The 18637-nt window shown below is 33.9% G+C and overlaps 2 protein-coding genes across 2 annotated transcripts; both read right to left on the reverse strand.

Annotated features, from left to right (window-relative positions):
- Nucleotides 1–10367: 10367 nt before the first annotated feature.
- LOC131037133 (disease resistance protein RPV1) lies at nucleotides 10368–14169 on the reverse strand. Its single transcript, XM_057969175.2, has 5 exons — nucleotides 13547–14169; nucleotides 12825–13410; nucleotides 12448–12714; nucleotides 11651–12334; nucleotides 10368–10950 (listed from the first exon to the last, which is right to left on the reverse strand). Exons 2-5 carry the CDS (start codon nucleotides 13368–13370, stop codon nucleotides 10534–10536), a joined length of 1914 nt encoding a protein of 637 aa, XP_057825158.2. The 5' UTR covers nucleotides 13371–13410; nucleotides 13547–14169; the 3' UTR covers nucleotides 10368–10533.
- On the reverse strand, nucleotides 13603–14022 carry LOC131037138 (TMV resistance protein N-like). Its single transcript, XM_057969184.1, has one exon. The coding sequence runs from the start codon at nucleotides 14020–14022 to the stop codon at nucleotides 13603–13605; it is 420 nt and encodes a 139-aa protein (XP_057825167.1).
- Nucleotides 14170–18637: the final 4468 nt, after the last annotated feature.

Raw genomic sequence — 18637 nt, forward strand, 5'->3', positions numbered from 1 at the left:
ACTTTGGCATTGTTGTCAAAGGGGGAGAAGATGTGAAGCGGAAAAGATATATGCCGTATTGGGGAGAATATGTGAAGCAGAAGTAGAAAGATATCTTTGTATATTGCCATTAATGCTAAAGGGGGAGATTGTTGGCATATGTGTAGAGCATGATGACATGATGATATTGTTTGTTGTCATTGATGTCAATATGCTGAAGTATGAACCGGTATGTTGTAGTAAGAAAATTGGAAAGAGAACCGGTATTTGTGAAAAAGTGAAGCGGTATGTTTGTTCAAGGTGAACCGGTATGTTGGAATGAGAACCAGTATATGGAAGTTTTATATCGAGGTTTCATTTGGCATGACTACCGGTTGGTAGTCTCAACTTCAGAGTTTCTGGTTGATGCATTCCAAGATTGTGTGATTCAACCGATGACATCTTGTGATGAGTTAGCATTGTAATGAAGACCAGATAAGTGTTACCACATCAGCCTTGTGCGCGTGAAGGATTTCCTTGAGGATCTTGCATGGTGACTAATCCTATCTACCTTGGGAATGTGCAAAGTCTCTGTAAACGGTGGAGAGTGTGTGATGATTTATCAGCTTCTTGAAGCAGCAAAGAATGAACGTTGGAGAACGTCTTGAGATATGTTCAAGACTGTTGTATTCGATGCAGTATGATTAATGGTCTGGATTGAACCGACTGGATTGTAAAACCTAAATGTTTAGGGTTTAGGGTTTATGCTACTGACCTATTTGTTTCCTATAAGGTCGATGATGTTTTTCATTTTGAAGTTGTTGGAAAATGTTATGTGTGTATCCCAGTGAGTGATACTTGATTCTTGCCAGACTGGAGAAATGTGTTGATGCCCACTGAGTGTGATTGCAGAAGAAAAGGAGCTAAAGTGGATCTACCTTGGCATTGAGTGTTGTTATCAGATCAGTGTATTACCTATTGACTTCTAACCATTTCAGCAGTTGGAAAATCCCTTAACCAGGTAGCTTTAACAGGCTTTTGTGTAAATCCTTTAACAGGGTGACTCAATTCAATGAGTTCTTCAAATCCTCTTGCGAGGTAACCTTTAACAGGGTTCTAACCTTTAACCAGGTATTTAACCATCCCTTAACTGGGTGATCCCTAGCAGGATCGGTTCCTAGCAGAACATATTGTAATAGTCTTTAACCGAACTAGGCTCCTAACAAAGCGGACTTCGAAAGGGTTCAAAGAGAAACTTAAGGGTATTCATCCCCATCGCGGTTTTTCCCAGTTGGGTTTCCACGTGAAAAATCAGTGTGTCATGTGTGATGTCTTTCATGTGATGTTTAGTGTTTTATGTCAAATTAGTAAAATATGTTGAACTAGAAGTCATTATATTTTTGATGATAGATTACTTGTTTATGCATAAGGGTGAAGTGGAAATGAGGCATTAGATTGTATGGAAAGCTAAGGGTTACCGATTTATATCTTTCACATTATCACTGTGTTTTACTGGTAGTAATATGATTCAGACCGGTGTTATTGCTTGCTAGTCAAAGTTCAGTGTGTTGCAGTCAAACCGGTTCAGGGAAAGTATTTTTGCCTGTACTGATTCACCCCCCCTCTCAGTACCAGTTTGGTACTAATTGTTCATCATTTATTCATCACACATACCCAGAAGATAAATATTTTATCTTCTTTCTTTAATACCCCTCTACTCATTCAAACCAAGATTGCAAGGATTTTGAGGTTTTAAATTGGTTCTCTTCCATTTTTTTACCTTGTAGTTCCTTTATTATTGGGACCCTTTCCTAGTGGATTTTGGCAAGATATCTTGGAAAATATTCACTAGAAGATCAGTTGTTGGACTTATAGACAATTCTCAATTGCTAGAAGAGTGACTCTTTTGAAGATTTTGGTTCAGGCACTCCCTATCTATAGATACTTTTTGTAGATTACTCTAGTGAGTTTTATTAAGGAATTTGATGCCCTCACCTCATAATTTGTGGATAGGTAATCTGCTTTCTTCAAAGTGGAGTTTGGTTAAGTTGGACTTTTTTTGTAGGCCATTATAGGATGGTGGTCTTGGTTTATGTCAAGAAGGAATGAATCGCCATCTTTTGGCTACTAAACTCTTTTGGAGAGGGTGCATTAATCAATACCAAGGTTGGGCCAAAATATTTAATATAGAGTATTTGAGAGCAATGGAAAGAAATGATGTTCCCCAACTCAATATGGCAGGTAAAGGTTCTATAATCTAGAACACCCTAAGGAGGGGAGAATAGTTAGTTAAGCAGGGAATTTTTTGGATATGTAATAAAGGTGTTGAAGATTTATTTTGGCATGACTCTTAGGGTGAACACTGTCTCCATTATTTGACAGTTTCCATAGCTAAATTCTTTATGTGATAGCTTTGTTGAAGGAAGTTGGAGTAGTGTTGAAGATTTCAAAACTATCTTGAATTTGGAGGAAGTGGAAGTGGCTAGATAGAAAGAGCAACATGAATGGCCTCTTTGGGCATCGGTGGAATCTTAAGAGGAGCTTTCTTAAATTTTGTTGTGAAGAATGTGTAAGTCCCCAAAGGAGAAGATTGTTTCTTCCCAGGGTCCAGATTTGAAGGGGAAGTTTTCGGTGGCTTCAAGCTATATGGAGTTGGATAGATTGACTTATGGAAAGATTAATGTTCCTTGGTGGAGGTGGGTGATGAATAGGTTTGCTTGGCCCAAATGTAATTTTTTCTTGTGGCTTGTTGTGCAGAATACATGTTTTACTTAAGAGAATCTTTCAAAAAGAGGGTTTCAGGGACCTTCCACTTGCATTCTAGGCAACAATAATGAGGAGAATGCTTGACATATTTTCTTTCAATGTTATTTCTCCAAGGGGATTTGACATTTTTGGTTGGGATCCTAGAAGCATGCTTGTGTTCATGATGATTCTAATTGATTTTTGGAACATCCTTAGATGACCTCTAGCTAAGACTCTTTTTCTCCATGTAGATTGGGATATTGGTCCTTTTACTATATAACAATTGTGGTTGGAAATAAATCAAAGGAGTTGTCAATATAAGATGTTGATATATGATCCAAGAAATCTTGATGGAAAAGTGTGGTCTTTTAACCAAGGTGGATCTTGGTGATATGGCTATGATTTAGAATTTGAATATTTCTTATAGGGATATTAGAGATTCCATTTTTAAGAAGTGTTGACAAGCTAAGTTTTGACATGTTAAGAAGAAGGTCTAGTGGGATGACAAGTGGTCTCCTCCACCATTAGGAGTCTTGAAGATTGATATTGATGGTTCTTCTAGAGTAAATCTAGGGCATGCGAGGATTGGAGGTATTGGCAAGGATAGTTTTGGAAATATGATTGTTCTCTTTTTATTTATATAGGGAAACAAACTATTAATTTTATGGAGGATTTTTTAATTCTCTTTGTGCTTGAAAGAGGGTTCGCTCTTTGATGGCACAAGATTATTTGTGAATTAAACTCTTGTATTTTTATGGATATGTTAAATAAGTAGTAGTTGGAGGATGTTGATTAGCATCTAGGTACATGTGGTCAGAAAAATTCTTAGTGTGATGAACTCTTTGAACTCAATTTCCTTTTGTTATGTTCCACGAGAATGGTAAAGGGTAGCTCATTATTTGGCTAAGTAGGTTTATGAGCATCTTGATGGTTGGAATGATAAGAATGGGGCTAGTTTCCCCCAAACTATATGCTCAAATGCTTGATAGCAATGTTATGGATGATATACTTGGTTAAATATGACCCTATTTGGGTCACCGTTTGGTTGGTGTTTCTTGGTTTTCTTTCTTCGTTAGACTAGTTTCTTTGTTATCAGGTAGTGTTATTTATGAATTAATAGTTTTTCCCTCCTTTAAAAAAAAAAGCCTCAAAGAAAAGAGATCTCATTGAATGCATTTTTTAGAGACTATGTTTAAATGGTTTGTTGCAAGGACCTCAAAATACCTTAAATAAATGCAACAAACAGGTGCACAAGCCTGAACACCTCTAAAATATTCATGAACTTATAAAAATTATCATGACAAAGTATCAACATAGGTTGGTAACATTCAACAAAGAAAATAATTCAAAATAAACATATTTTAAAAAGTAACTATAGAAGAATTACTTATCTTCAAGGATGACATTGGAAGCGTATAGCCTTTGTATTTGCTAGTATTGGAAGAAACCCATTGGAAAGAATCATTGCCAATGTAAAAATATCCTCCTCATGGATATTAATATCATAGATTGAGACTTCAAATAGATTGTAGCGTTTAATTTCTTTTCATGACCAACTCTTGTTGTAAATATTATCCATGAAATTTCTAATGATACTATATAAATTGCCTCATAATTATCCAATTATGTTCCAAAGAATCTTATAAATCTCCATATACATAGCCCAATATGCAAATTTCTTTCAAGTCTTGAGATTGCTAAATTCAACTCTAAGGGATTGTGCAACTCACAAAACTTATCCACACACCCATTTCTCCTAGTCCAATAAATTGATTCAACAACAAATTAATCTACAAAAGGCTTATTGGTGCTTCTTATAGATGTATGAGCACAAAGAAAGTCAATTCCTACACTAGTCAAAACTTTGTCTTCTCCTAATCCATAATATCAAATTTGACTCTTTGTCTTCCTATTCTTCTTTAGGCACATTCAACTCATGTTTTTCTCTCACTACTTGTAATCTCTCTCTAATTCCTCTCTCCTCTTCTCACATTTTTTTCTCTTCATCTTCTATGCCCTTCCTTTGCCTCTATTTTTTATTCCCTCTTCACTATAATAGACTTGTGCCCTAATATACGTTGAATATAGCCACACTCAACACCAAGACTCTTCCATCAACCATGCCTAGCTCCAATTTTGCCCTTTTTCTCCCTTTCTCCCCCTCCTCACATTTATATGTTCTTCCCTCGTAAGATAATGAACATCAGTTATATAATTAATTATTTGTTTAAAAGTTGTAATATTATTAAATCTATATATATATACAATAATATATTCTAAAAATGTAACAGAAAATAGAAATTATGAACTAATTTTAAATTTAATATATATTCTATTATATTTTATAATTTTTTCCAATTTCATTATTGTTTTCATATTCTTTCACCTCTCAATCCAACAAAACTCTCCTATAATTTTATCTTTTTCCCCATTTCTAGAGCCTGTTAGCGAACTCTTCTTATGGCACAGGCATTTTCTAGAACACTTGAAAGGACATCTGATTTGAGTTTCTAAAATCAGGAAAAAGTCTTATAGAAATAAATTAAAGCCTATCTGATTTGAGTTTCTAAAATCATAAGATTTGATAATTGATGCGTTGCGGGAAAATTTTGAATGGGCTAACTATAAGTAGATTTACTCTTCTGCATTGAAAGGGAAATTAGCTGAAACTCATTATATTGTGAACGAAGATTGAGTTCTTATTTTTCCAGTAGCTTAAATTTTTTCAGGTGAATACTTCCATTGATGATATTTTCTGTCAAACTTAACTCTCCTAGTAAAAAAAGGATCTAGTAATATAGAAAATATTATAATCAACACGTTTTTTTAAAAAATGGGTATTTTGCGAGTTTTACAGAGACAAAATCCAACTATTGGTTGCATGATATACGTTGAGTAAAATTTTATGTATATTACTCATTATAGCTTACAGTATATTAATTTAAAAGGTTAGTTGTATTTCAATAGTATTAATTTTATAATCTATATAATAAACTTTACAAGTATTTATGGTAAAAATTGTATAATTTATTTATTTGATGTTTATTTTGATTTATTTCTTTTTATATAATTATAAGTGTATAAGAGGCATAATTTTGTATGAAAATTGTCACAATATCATTCTTAATTTTTATTTGTACTTATTTTTAGTAAATATCTATTCATCATCTAGAATCAAATTTCTTATCATGAAATATGCAGATATAGACATAGTGTGGTTGGTGTTGTGGTTCTTGTCACCAAGTCTCAACATAGTTGGGGTGTTATTGCTTGAGTATTTATGTTCACGATGAGGTCTCCCATTTGTGGCCCCACCAATTCATAGCCTAAAGCTGGACTTAGGTGCTGAAAAATTAAATTTTATGACAATATGACAAGGTTTAAAAAATATCCTAAATATTGTAGAAATACCAAGATTGGAAATAGGATGTTGGAATTTAGGCTATTTTGGGTGGAATTTAGGCTATAAATACCAAGATTGGGAATAGGGTGCTGGAGTTTAATATAAAATAGGTTTTGAGGGGACCCGAAACCCCTTACAACAGATTTTGAAGGGACCTGAGACCCTCTGGAATTAACGAGAATCCATAACCCATACGTAGAATGTTGCAAGAAGATACAAACAAAGACTAACAATAGCAAGGCATCTAAGAACAAGCAAATCCACCAACCTAGCCTAAGCCATCAGACAAGAGATGTCAACAATACAAGAACTGGACAGATCCAAGATCCGAGGGTTTTACCAGGGCACCCTTAACCTTCATCAACATCCAAGGGTTTTTATAGGCACCCTTAACCTGATCATTGGTTTTTAGCAAGGTTCCTAAAACCTTAACAACCAGAATCAAGAAGAAAAACCTTGAAGAACTATATGGAAATAATTGAGCCTCCCAGGAAATCAAATGCAAGACAAGGATTAAAGGGTTTTGAAAGGCTCCCCAAACCTTCAAATTGGGTTTTGACATGGCTCTGAAAAACCATTATCTTGAAACCTATAAAGGCTCTCTAGTAGAAATCCCTCTCCCCTCTAGTGAAACTCCTCTCTGCCTCAATAAAAAAGAAACCCACCTCACTAGGAAAAGAAGAGGAACAAACTAATGGTTGGAAGAGCCAAACACAATTCAACCATGCACCCAAGTAGCCATAGGCATAAGTCGACCACATAGAGAAACAACCAACTCTCCCACCAGGAAAAACACTACCTCCATAGGCATTGCCTCCACCTCAAGAGGAACTATGAAAGAGGACGGAAGCAAAATGAGCCAAACCCACACCAAGGCCACAAGAGAAAACTCCACCTTGATAGGACCACACGAGGAAGAACCCAACCAAGAATAGTAGTATCCCACTTGAAAAGAAAGAGAAAAAAGCATTGGGCAATGACAAGGATGAGCACAAACCCAAGAGAACAAAACCCTAAACAAAAATAAACTTGGGTTTTGAAAAAGAAAGAAATAGGGAACCTGTAATAAAGACCATAGACCCAAAAGAAGAAAGACCCCCATGAAGAAAGGTGAAACCACAAAGCGACAACAAAGGAGCCCAACCCAAGCAAAGTTGCCAACAAAAGCATAAAAATGGGGGAAACAGGAAAACATGAAACAAGACCCAAGAAAAAACACTAGCCTTCAAAGAACAAGATCCCCAAATAGAAACCACAGGGCAACACCAAAGACAGACTCCAAAGAGGGCCAGCAAAATAAGGACCGAAGCTCCACATGGAAACTCCCCTAAGATAGGCAAAAACAAAGAGAAGAGCCTACGAGAAATGAGCCTAGAACGAGAAACATAACATGCAAAGAAAACCACCAACAACTTCACCAAAGAGAGGAGAAGCATGAACAAGAAAGCATGAAATGCCAACTACCGCACAAAACCTGGCCAAAATAGATAGAAGGCGACACACCCCAAAAAGAGAAACCTTGCAACAGGGAATTGACATAGCCCAAATGGAAAGAGAAGGCAGCACAAGCCTCCACAATAGAGCACAACATCAGACCAAAAAAGAAGGGGCAAACCCAATGACCCAACACAAGCCAAAAACCCGGTCGCCAAAAAGTTTGTATGGGTTGTATGGCTGATTATAGGTATTAATATGCTACTAGTATTACTCTAGACCTGCATGTTGGTGATACTCTTATAAAGACATACTCTAGATATTATATTGTAACCTTAATATAATTAATATAATTGGTTATTATCTTGGAGTGTGGGTTTTTTGTCTAAAAAAAGGTTTTCCCATATAAACATTTAGTTATGGCAAATTTTCATATGTATTTTTTAAAACTTGAAATATTGAATTTATTTGCACATACAACTTCTTAGTAATTAGTGTAGGAAGAATTTTTAGATCTGTGCTACTGTGTTGATTTTTAGTTTTGCATCTTACTACTTATGCTTAAAGTTATCAATTTTCTATCATTTAGCCTAGGTCATTCATACACATTACATGATAAAAAAGGATCATAAACCCACAAGTTTTTTAGCTCTCGTATTGGAACTATAGCTAAACCTAGTTTGTGATTCCAATGATATGTCATGGAGATTTGAGATATTAGTTTGTATAAATGGGCTAGGATCTCATTTCTCACATATCAAGGCCAAAAGTAGTCAAGTGTAAAGTTTCCATGTTGAGACAAGGACTAGAAACCATTATGATATATGGTTTGCACTTCTTCAAATGGGAAATTTAAACACTTATGGACTACAAAAGGGACTACTTCATGGATGTGAGCCAAGGATGATCCAATTTCACACAAAATTGGTCTAACAATTGGACGTGGTAAAAGCAACATCTAAGCATTTAGATCCAACTTCAACTAGATGGGTAATGGAACCAAGCATCTAAATTAATTATTATAATAAAAATATTAAAAATGATAATTTTAGTTTTAAAATTATTTATAAAATGTCTTAACATTTTTTTTTGTTTAAAATAAGTTGTAAAACATGTACAATTATTTCAAAATTTTAAAATATATAATATTCAACTCTCTTTTTTTAATATGATTATTTTATGTTCATCCTTACAGTATTTCAATTGTCTTACTTTTTTTTAATAAATAATAATTTAGATTATTATCTTCCTGATACTTGACAAAATTTAGTGTAGAAAAATACATATTAATAATAGTGTTAATTCTACAACCTTTACAAGCATCCTTGTGTCTATGAATACTTCCTATCATCTAGGAACTTTGAAAGTGAAAGCTTCAACAAGTATTTCTACGTAATATATAATGTGTGTCAAAATAGATATAATAATTGATTAATTTTAGGAGTATCCTTGCATTTATTCATTCATATTAATAATTTAATATTTTAAAATTAATTCGTGTACATCACACATCATTATCAATAATAAATGTAGTTTTTTATATTATGTGATATTTGACCCTCCAACATACTATTCAAAGTATATTTTACTATTGGCGTAACCCTTGCACCTTGTTTTGGTGCAAGAGCTAATTTAATTATTAAGGAGGAAAATAGAGTGTGGAATTGCATTTATTTTCCTTGCAAAATGTCACATCGAAGACCATAAATTGTGTGTGGTGGTTCGTTTTAATAATGGTGATTTCTTGAACCATACAAACTAGCAAAAAATATTATTTTCTACTCATACTTCGGCATAGCATCTAAAGTGATCTATATCTCCATATAATTCAAGCTTGCAACATAAAAAATTGAAAAATAAGACATCATTTCAGTCATCTTATAGTATATTCAAAAGAATCAATTATTAATAGTTTAAATTAGTCAAATCCTCCTCATAAAAAAAAAATGTCTTCAACATAATTAAAAAAAAAAACAATTTTTAATAAAGAAAACTTACATAAAAGTTAAAAAAAGGACATCACAATAAGATTAAACAAAAAATAATGTGAAAAATTAAAATCTTAATAATTGGATGTAGTTAATTGTTGTTGACCAAGAGTATGTGTGAGGATTCCTCATGCCACATGTTTTCCCTTACAAACAAAACTTCCAAGAAATTTCTAACATCACTTTCTTTGTCTTTTCTGCCACATCCCTCTCCCCTAACCACGCACATTTTTTAATTTAGCAAAAACCTTTAGTTGTAAACATTATCGAATATCCACCAAGTCAACTTCATTCGCTAAATTTTAAAGTCACGATTATTCTTTATATTTTATATTTAAATAATTTGTTTAATACTAAAAATTGTGATTTCTTCGAGGCGTGAGGAAAGAGCTAATTTACGGGCACGTCGACTGGCTATTTATGTATTAATTGATCTATATTTCAATATTCAATTGTATAAAGTTAAACAATTAATTATATATATATATATATATATTAAAAAAATCAGTTTACTTTAATATATATAATTGACAATTAATGAAAATTATAAATTGAATTAAAATTTTAAATATAAATAAATAAACTATTATCATTTTTAAAGGGAAATAGTATTTCATTAAAAACATAATTTGCATAACAATTGTTTTTCAATGGATTTTTTGCATTTTTACAGCATTGAGAAGGCAGATTAAGAAGATGGAACCAATACAAATCGTCTAATTGTGATTTACAGGTTTTATGTTTTTGATAAATGTTACTACTTGATATAAAAATTATACACTGATAAGAAAAAAATTGAAATATTAATATTAAATTCCATTCATCAAATATTAGGAAGTTTTCAATAGCTGGACATACAATACTTTCACATCCTCTTTTGGCTTTACCACATCATATGCCTACAAATTTGGTTCCATACTCACTTTCTATAATCTGTCGAAGAACAATTTGCAATGCATGTAAGGCTTTCCCTTCTTCACTTTAGTAGAAAGTGATCATAAATCCCTACAAGTTTGGTTCCATACTCACTTTGTATAATCTATCAAGAACAATTTGCAATGCATGTAAGGCTTTCCCTTCTTCACTTTTGTTGAAGGTGATCATAAACCCCTTCTGTATTTTGCAACCAGTCAGGCTAACAATACCATCATGCGCCATGAGCAAACCTGTAACCAACCAATCTCCTTCACCTAAAAAGAGATGAGAATTGCGGGGGCTTTTATATACGAGTTGAAGAAGGTTCAAAGATGTTACAAGCACAACATATATAGTGATTGTGCTCCATGAACTTCTCATCTCCAACCCATCCTCCTCACTGACTGTTTGGACATCCACCATTTTAGAAAACAACTCCACGTTCAAACTGTGTGTCGCTTTAGGTACTGCCTTCCCTATCAAAATGGCATACTGTGACGGCAGCCTCTGAAACATTTAAGTTATCAGCGTAAAGAAATATCAGCATTACAAAACATCACAAATTTTGAAACACGGCTCAAAAAGCAGCAAATCCATAGTTTACTCTCAGAAATCAATTATGGAGCTCACTTTACACAAATTTTCATAGTTCATAACGTTTTTAACCTTTATTTTTTTTAATTTAATTGTGTAGATTTTTAATGTCTAACATTACCCATGAAATTTTATGATTCATTGTCAGAAAAGGAAATTTGATGGATCATAGAATTGAACATCTGAAACGTTAAACATTAAAAATCTACACAATTAAATTAGAAAGATATTATTTCTACAGTCCATACTAAATTCATATATGCTTTTGGATTCAGCTGTGTGAAATTTTTTTGCATCTCATCAAAATGATAGAGCTGTAGGAAAAAAGATGGATAAAATTGCACCAATAAAGATGGATAAAATTGCACCAATGCAAAATAAAAAAAATGTGAGAAGGGGAAGGGTGACACAAAGTCCAAACCAATGAACACAAAAAATCAATAAATTCTTTTTTTTTTTTAAAAACCGAAATTAGAAAACTGAAAAACTCTACACAGCTGAATGCAGAAACATATATGAATCTACACAATTAAATTCAGAAGAATAACCTAAAATAAATTTAGTTGATTTCCCCACAAATCAATTGTTTGCGTTGAAAGAAAGTAAGCAGTACCTTCAGTCCAGAAATGCAATCCCATACACTTGGATCTCCATATTCAGGCACTTGAATTACCAGACTTTTCAATCCTTGCAACTCTTCGAGGCCTTCTATACTCTGCAGCTCAGGACATTCACCAATATCGATACGCTCCAAACCGCATGGGCGTTCGAGGCTCTCCAACGATTTCATGCGTTTTGACCAGACTTGAAGCCCTGCTACAGAAGATACCACTGATATTGTGTCCAATTGCGCACATTTATACACTTTAAGAGTATTTAGTCTATCTAATTGCTCTAAGAACATTTCATTTAGATTCTCCATCCAAAAAACTTCCAATGATCCAAGTCTGGGACACACCTCTCCACTTTTTACCAATTCGGATATATTATCCAAATGGGTAAATTTTACCGTTTCAAGGCTATTCATGCTGCTGCTTCTAGAAGGCACGAAATTAGGTGAATTTGTACCTCTGCTGAGATTCAAAATCCCACTTGAAGAGATGCCGCACCTAAATAATTCCAGTAATCTAAGATTACTCAGCTGTTGAAGTGATTGTAGGAGGGATGTCAAATCAGTGTTCTCCAATGAATCTTCTATGTATAATTCTTCCAAATGATTCAACATTCCTATTAAGTCTGGAAGATTTCCCAACGAGGGAGACCTTGAGATACACAATATCCTCAAATCGAAACTGGCCTGGCATAAAAAAAACTAATTTCAGAAAACGAATTATTTCTCAGATGTAACAATCTTCACCAAACTAGTTTTATCCAGGGAAACTTAATTTCCAACAAAGAAAGAGGAAATACCTGGGTATTGACCTGCATCTGTTGCTGAAAACTGATCAGCAAATCTTCGACGTTCGTAACAGCTAAATAGCGCAATTTTTGTAGAGGAATCCATAAAGGAATGTATCTTAATATGCCCTCTTCGTCACCAATTTCAAGCCACAAGAGTTCAGTCTCAGCAGAGTCATTTGAACTAGCTACAAAATAAGTAATTGTGGATAAATCCCAGAACGAATGGAAACACCTGCCCTTTGTTTTTGCTAGGATTTGCTGAAATCCCATTGCTTCCTGCATATAAAAGGATCAGCGTTAAATGTGAGGTTAGATGGGGAAAAAATAAATATAAGATAACATAAATGGAATTGTTTTAGTATCATAAATGTAAAGAATCAGCATACCATAGATCTAAGAAGCTCTGGTTTCCACAGCCGAGGAGGGCCCAAGTCGTCTGCCAATTGCCTTCCCAGATCTTGGAGCTTATCGTCCATTTTAAACTCATCATTGATCCCCACTTCCACTAGGCACTTATCTTGCAGGGTTTGAACGGCAAGTTCAGCGCTCCAACCGGACGCTTTCCAGATTGATAAGGCCGCATTTTTCAGAAGATATCTGATGTCCTCATTGAAAAAACAGGCGATATCTATAAATATCTGTTTCTCCTGACTATCCAGACCATCAAAGCTGATTTTAAGTGTGTGCATTATATCCTTGGGCTGGATATTATTAACCTTTTCCAATTCCAACTCCCAATAATGTGCATCCCTACCATATAGATGGGCACCCAGAACTTTGAGTAACAGGGGCAATCCTCCACAGGATTCCACAAAGCTTTGAACCAATTTCTCATATGCAGTGGGTGGATCCCGTCCGCGGAAAGCATGGCTACAGAAGAGATCTTTAGCATGATCCTTTTCCTTATTTATATCCTTTAACACTGTATTCATTTCTCGCAGCACACGGGATGCAATTTCTTCACACAAATTGCTGAGACCCAAAACCGGGAATCTCTTTAGAAAGTCATTCTACTAAGGTAAATTGAATGTCATGTACTGAAGAAAAACTTAAGATAAAACATATTGATGAATAGCAATCAATAAAAAGCACATAGCGGGAAGCTTACTCTTGATGTTGGGTATATTCAATACCAGATATGTCTGCAGCAGATGCGAGGGCCTCTTACCATTTACCAAGCTTATCAAGGTTCCTGCCTTGCCTTTCATAATCAAAAAACGCAGCAGCATACTGCGAGTTGACGTTCCAGATGTGGCGTAGCTCCCACGGCTGGACATCATAGAAGACAGGAATAAACAGAGCATCAGTTTGTTGTAACATAAGAAGCAGCTCGTCTAAACACCACGGGGACTCTGCATATCCTTTGGAAAAAATGGCTATTTGCACACGAGATGAACATATGCCATTCTGAATAGCAGAGGGTAATGGATCTTCCCCTTCTATCTCTTCACAGTCTAGAAATGCCCTGCACCCTCTTTCCTGAAGAAATTTATAAAGCTGTTTAGCAAGAGTATTGACGTCAGGGCCTCTGTGACTGATGAATGCATCGTATAGGAGGTTGGACGATGAGGAGGAGGAAGCCATACAAAACATATGATGCGTTCTAAAGCAACATGGCCTGGATTTGATGAAAGAATACCACCATAGCTAATAGCTGTAGACAAATCTAAGTAAACGCCTGTGTTTAACAGGGAATACGGTTTACCAGATGTCCCGCGCAGAGTCGGTGGATCTACCTCATATTGTGGGGTCAATCGCCAATTTTCAGACTTTCTCTCTCAACAATTGCCAATTTTCAGACTGTGCCCCTATGACCTTTGTTCCTCGAAAGCAACAACCCACTTCTCTACACTTTTTCCAATCCCTAAAATTCCGTTTTGACTATGAAACTTGCATACTCGTATATATAGTTTTAGGTCATTTTGATTAGAGAGTGTTTCCACATGAAATTTGTAAGATTTTATGATTTTAATTTAATTTTCTAACTTAATATCGATATGTTTTTTTTAAATTAATTTTTATTTAATTTTAATTCACTTTGATTAGAGCCTTTTTCACATGGAATTTGTATAATTTTGTTTGTCATCTTTGTTGTTTATTATTATGGATCAAGACTTAAGTAATATTGTTTCTTGATGTGAGTTATATTTAATCTATGGTGTATGTTGTTTGGAGGATTTTATATTATCTATGGATTTGTTATGCTACTTGATACAAGATTACAAACTTATGTTGATATCTTTTCTGTTGAGGATCATTTTGCTACTTGATATGAGATTAGAAGCCTATGTTATATCTTTTCTATCAAGATTCAAATATTGGGGCGTATCCATTCTACCACAATTGTAGGGGCACAATCTTTTCCTCATCCTTTATATCATATTTTCAAGAATTTGAACCTTAATGAATGACATAATCAACTTGAACAAAACATAATCCTCACCAATTATGCTTATCCTATTGAATAACTACCTTTTAATAGACAATGGATTATTTTTGTTCTAATCTTTTAGAGTTTATTGTATTGAAGTCCAGGTTTAACAATCAACAAATTGGTGCCTTCTTAAGTACTAATTGTGGTGCAGGAGCACCCAAGTGCATCTGCAATCGGCACCACCAAAAGATCTCTAGTCTGTTTCTTCGATTTTGGTTTTATTTAATTTTGTTATCTTCGTTTTGTTTAAAGTGCTTGGTAGAAATGTTTGCCGAATGAAAACTATATGTAGAGTTTGGAACTCCTCTCAACCGTGCCAAAATGAGAGCTTTGAAACAGAGTATGGACAGCTGTGGAAGCATAGACAGTGCATTTGAAACTGATTGACAAAATGCCACAATGAATGTGATCTTGTGGATGCAATGATCGCAGGATATGCACAAAATGTATTTCAGGCAAATCAATTGACAGTCGTAAAGACAAATTCCGCAGCCTTTCCTAGCATGAAAGCATAAATCAGTGAAGAACTGATTACAATTTCAATTGATAGCTGTACGTAAGATTCAATGAAAGCTTGGTGTATGGGCTGTGCAGCTTCTGAAAGATAAAATGCGCGAAAGTGAGAGAAAGCAAGCTTGAGAGGAAGAGAGGCCATGTAGAGGCCATTAACATAGTTATTATGTTGCAGATTTAAATGAAAAACTTGTGTTTCAATATTGCAAAAGGTGTTGAGTTAAACATAGAGTCACTGTTTTTGTCTGTCTGTTTGTGTTTTGAGTTTTGATCGCAGGCAAGAGGATTGTCTTGTATCAAATTGTTTTCAATATTTGAAAATACTCTTAAACTATATTGATGTTTTTCTATAGTGAGTATTTAAAACAGTTGTACTTCTTACCCTAAGATCATCTACAAAGCCTAGTTATTTGAGTGGCCTTGGAAATAGCAACTTCCCATTCAATATGAAATTGTATTGGAAATGGTAGGGTTGATTCGTCAATCCTACAATACCCAAGGATCACCTACCATCAAATATCTATCATGTAAAAAGATAGAAAAAGAAAAGCAATCCTACAATACCCAAGGATCATCTACCATCAAATACCTATCATGTAAAAAGATAGAAAAAGAAAAGCTACGCAAGGCAAGAGCTAGTTGATACAAAAAAATTACTATGAATGTGAAAACTTCACAATTAAGTACGTACAATAATGAAACCATATAAATAAATAAGGAAAAAGGAAAAAGAAACCCTAGAGAAACATAAGGAGATGGTAAAAATATATCATTGCATATATTCTTATCCAATGAGTTGAAACACAAAAACAAACATGAACCAAGTAAGCTTAAGTAATTATAGTAAATTCTTTTTACTCTAACATGTCCTTTATGCACAACTTTAGGAGTAGCTAAAACCTCTAAATGAAAAATGCAAAAAAGTAAAGGATGGATCCTACCAAATAGGCTTGATAGGAATCCATGAACAAATAAAATATCTCTCATAACCAAAGACAAAAGAGAAAACCTCATGGGAGAAAACTCCTCTCCAAGACAAAAGATAAATTTACAAGTAGAAGACTAAGAAACCTCCAAAATAATATTTCAAAAAGAATATGAACATGAAGAAAACCAATAGAACACAAAGAAGACACAAAGTATAATCAAATAAAAATTAAAGAGCCTCCTCTAAAATCAAGATGCTGATCATAACCAAGAAGACAAAATTCCACATCAGTGCCCTCAACAATAGTATTCAAATAACAATTAGATGGAAAATAAATACAATAATTTGATAGTTGAAGATATCGATGACACATCTATTTGCGTAAGTCACCCCAATGACAACACTCAACCTATGCAAAGAATACCACGAATAAAAATATAGGTATCAATAGTCTAAAAAAATGATCAACTAAGAAAATTTACCTCTATACAATACAAATGAAAGATTTATTCTAATCTTAATAACAAATTCATGTTAATCTCAATATCAAATTCTCTCTTGGATTCTCTCTCAAGGTTTCATAGCATCAATTACTACTTTTTCTCTTTAGATGTGATAGTTGTTCCAGTTAAAGGTGATTTCCAAGAGATGTGGGGTTAACTATCAACTTTGGCATGGTATCAGAGCTTAATATCTACTTTAACAATGAGAAATAAATTAGATACATAGCCAAATTGAAATCAAGGAATCCTTAATACCAATGATATGAAACCTCCAATAATTCTAACGAGCGAGAGATAATATGTCAACCGAAATGTTATGTCATAATATAGTTCACGAAGGTGAAGAAACAAGTAAATATACACAAAATAGTACCCACGGCCATAAAGGGTGTGCAAAACAAGGCATAAATGCATGAAGATAGACAAGTTTGTGATTGCAAATAACCAAGCAGACACAATGAACTCTTCATGACACTTTATAATATAGTGCATGTACAAAATGAAGGCGCAACATGATGTGTAAAATCTCTAAAAGTCATGTACAATAGAATCACTTAATTTCAGTGCATCTATAATTTATAAATATGCCTAGATTACCCAAAAAGGATAAAATATATGAAATACATATAGAATACCTCAAACAAAGTCATATTGTACAAACAAAATATTTCCAAATGCTAAAAAGTGTACAAGTAATCTACTAGGAAGTGAAACAACAACAAAAATATATAAAATGTACCGAGGACAAAATTCATAAAAATTGCATGGATAGTTGTGATGAACTCTAAAATAATTTAATAACATCATAATAATTTTTAAAATTGGGGATTTCGGCCACAATTGATGAGCTCAAGAGCCAAAATTAACAAGATTTGGAAGAAAAATAAAAACAATTTGAAAGGAGAATGTTTGCCAAAGGTTCAATTAGCAAAGAATAATAGCTGGAAATTTTTTAAAATGATTGGTACATATCATGGCACATTTTAGTCTCTTTAAACTCTACTAATCTTAACGTACAAATTGCTCCAACTGTATTAAGTCATATTATTTTGGTGATGATCAAGATTGAAATCAAAAGCCCCAAGTTATCGTGCATGTAGAATCATACCTCTCTTTCACTAATTGTCTACTACATAGGCAAGGCCCCACATTTGTCATAGGTCATCTATATCATATTAAAATCTCTACATAGAACCTGAATAACAACCAAAATTGAATTAGAAATCCAAAGCATAAGAGAAGGCTTCTTTTGACAAAAATTCTTCACTTTGTAGCCAAAACATGTAGACCAACCTTCCTCTTCTTTCACAAGAGGTGACACCCCAAAAGAGTAGGGTAAATGTGCGGATATGTGTTGTGACTAGAGCTAATTTATGTGATCTGGTCATAAGCATTTCTGCTGGAAGGGTTCTGGTCGGACCAATGTGGCAGTCACGTGGCAAAGGGTTCCAACCGGAACCCCTTTGCTATATAAGCTGCAAAAAAAGGCTTTTTGCCTCATTTTACACTAACCGACTTAGAGTTTAGAAATCGAGGAGAAGAAGGGGGCAAAGAAATTAGTGGTAATATATTAATGTTTTAGTATTTTTTAATAATTTTGTATAGTTTATTAATTTTTTAGTTTTTAAATGCTTAATAATATATTAATTTTAATTTTTTTTAATGCTTAATAATATATTAGTTTTAAAATTATTTAATGGTTAAAATCTTTTAATGCTTAATTATTTGTAAATGTTGTTCACATATACAATTAGATGTTAAAATGTTATCCCATGACCCCTTAGCACATACTAGGTCCTCTTAAGACACTTAGGAGAACTT

Source organism: Cryptomeria japonica, chromosome 7, assembly GCF_030272615.1.
Source record: "Cryptomeria japonica chromosome 7, Sugi_1.0, whole genome shotgun sequence".
Lineage (NCBI taxonomy): Eukaryota > Viridiplantae > Streptophyta > Pinopsida > Cupressales > Cupressaceae > Cryptomeria > Cryptomeria japonica.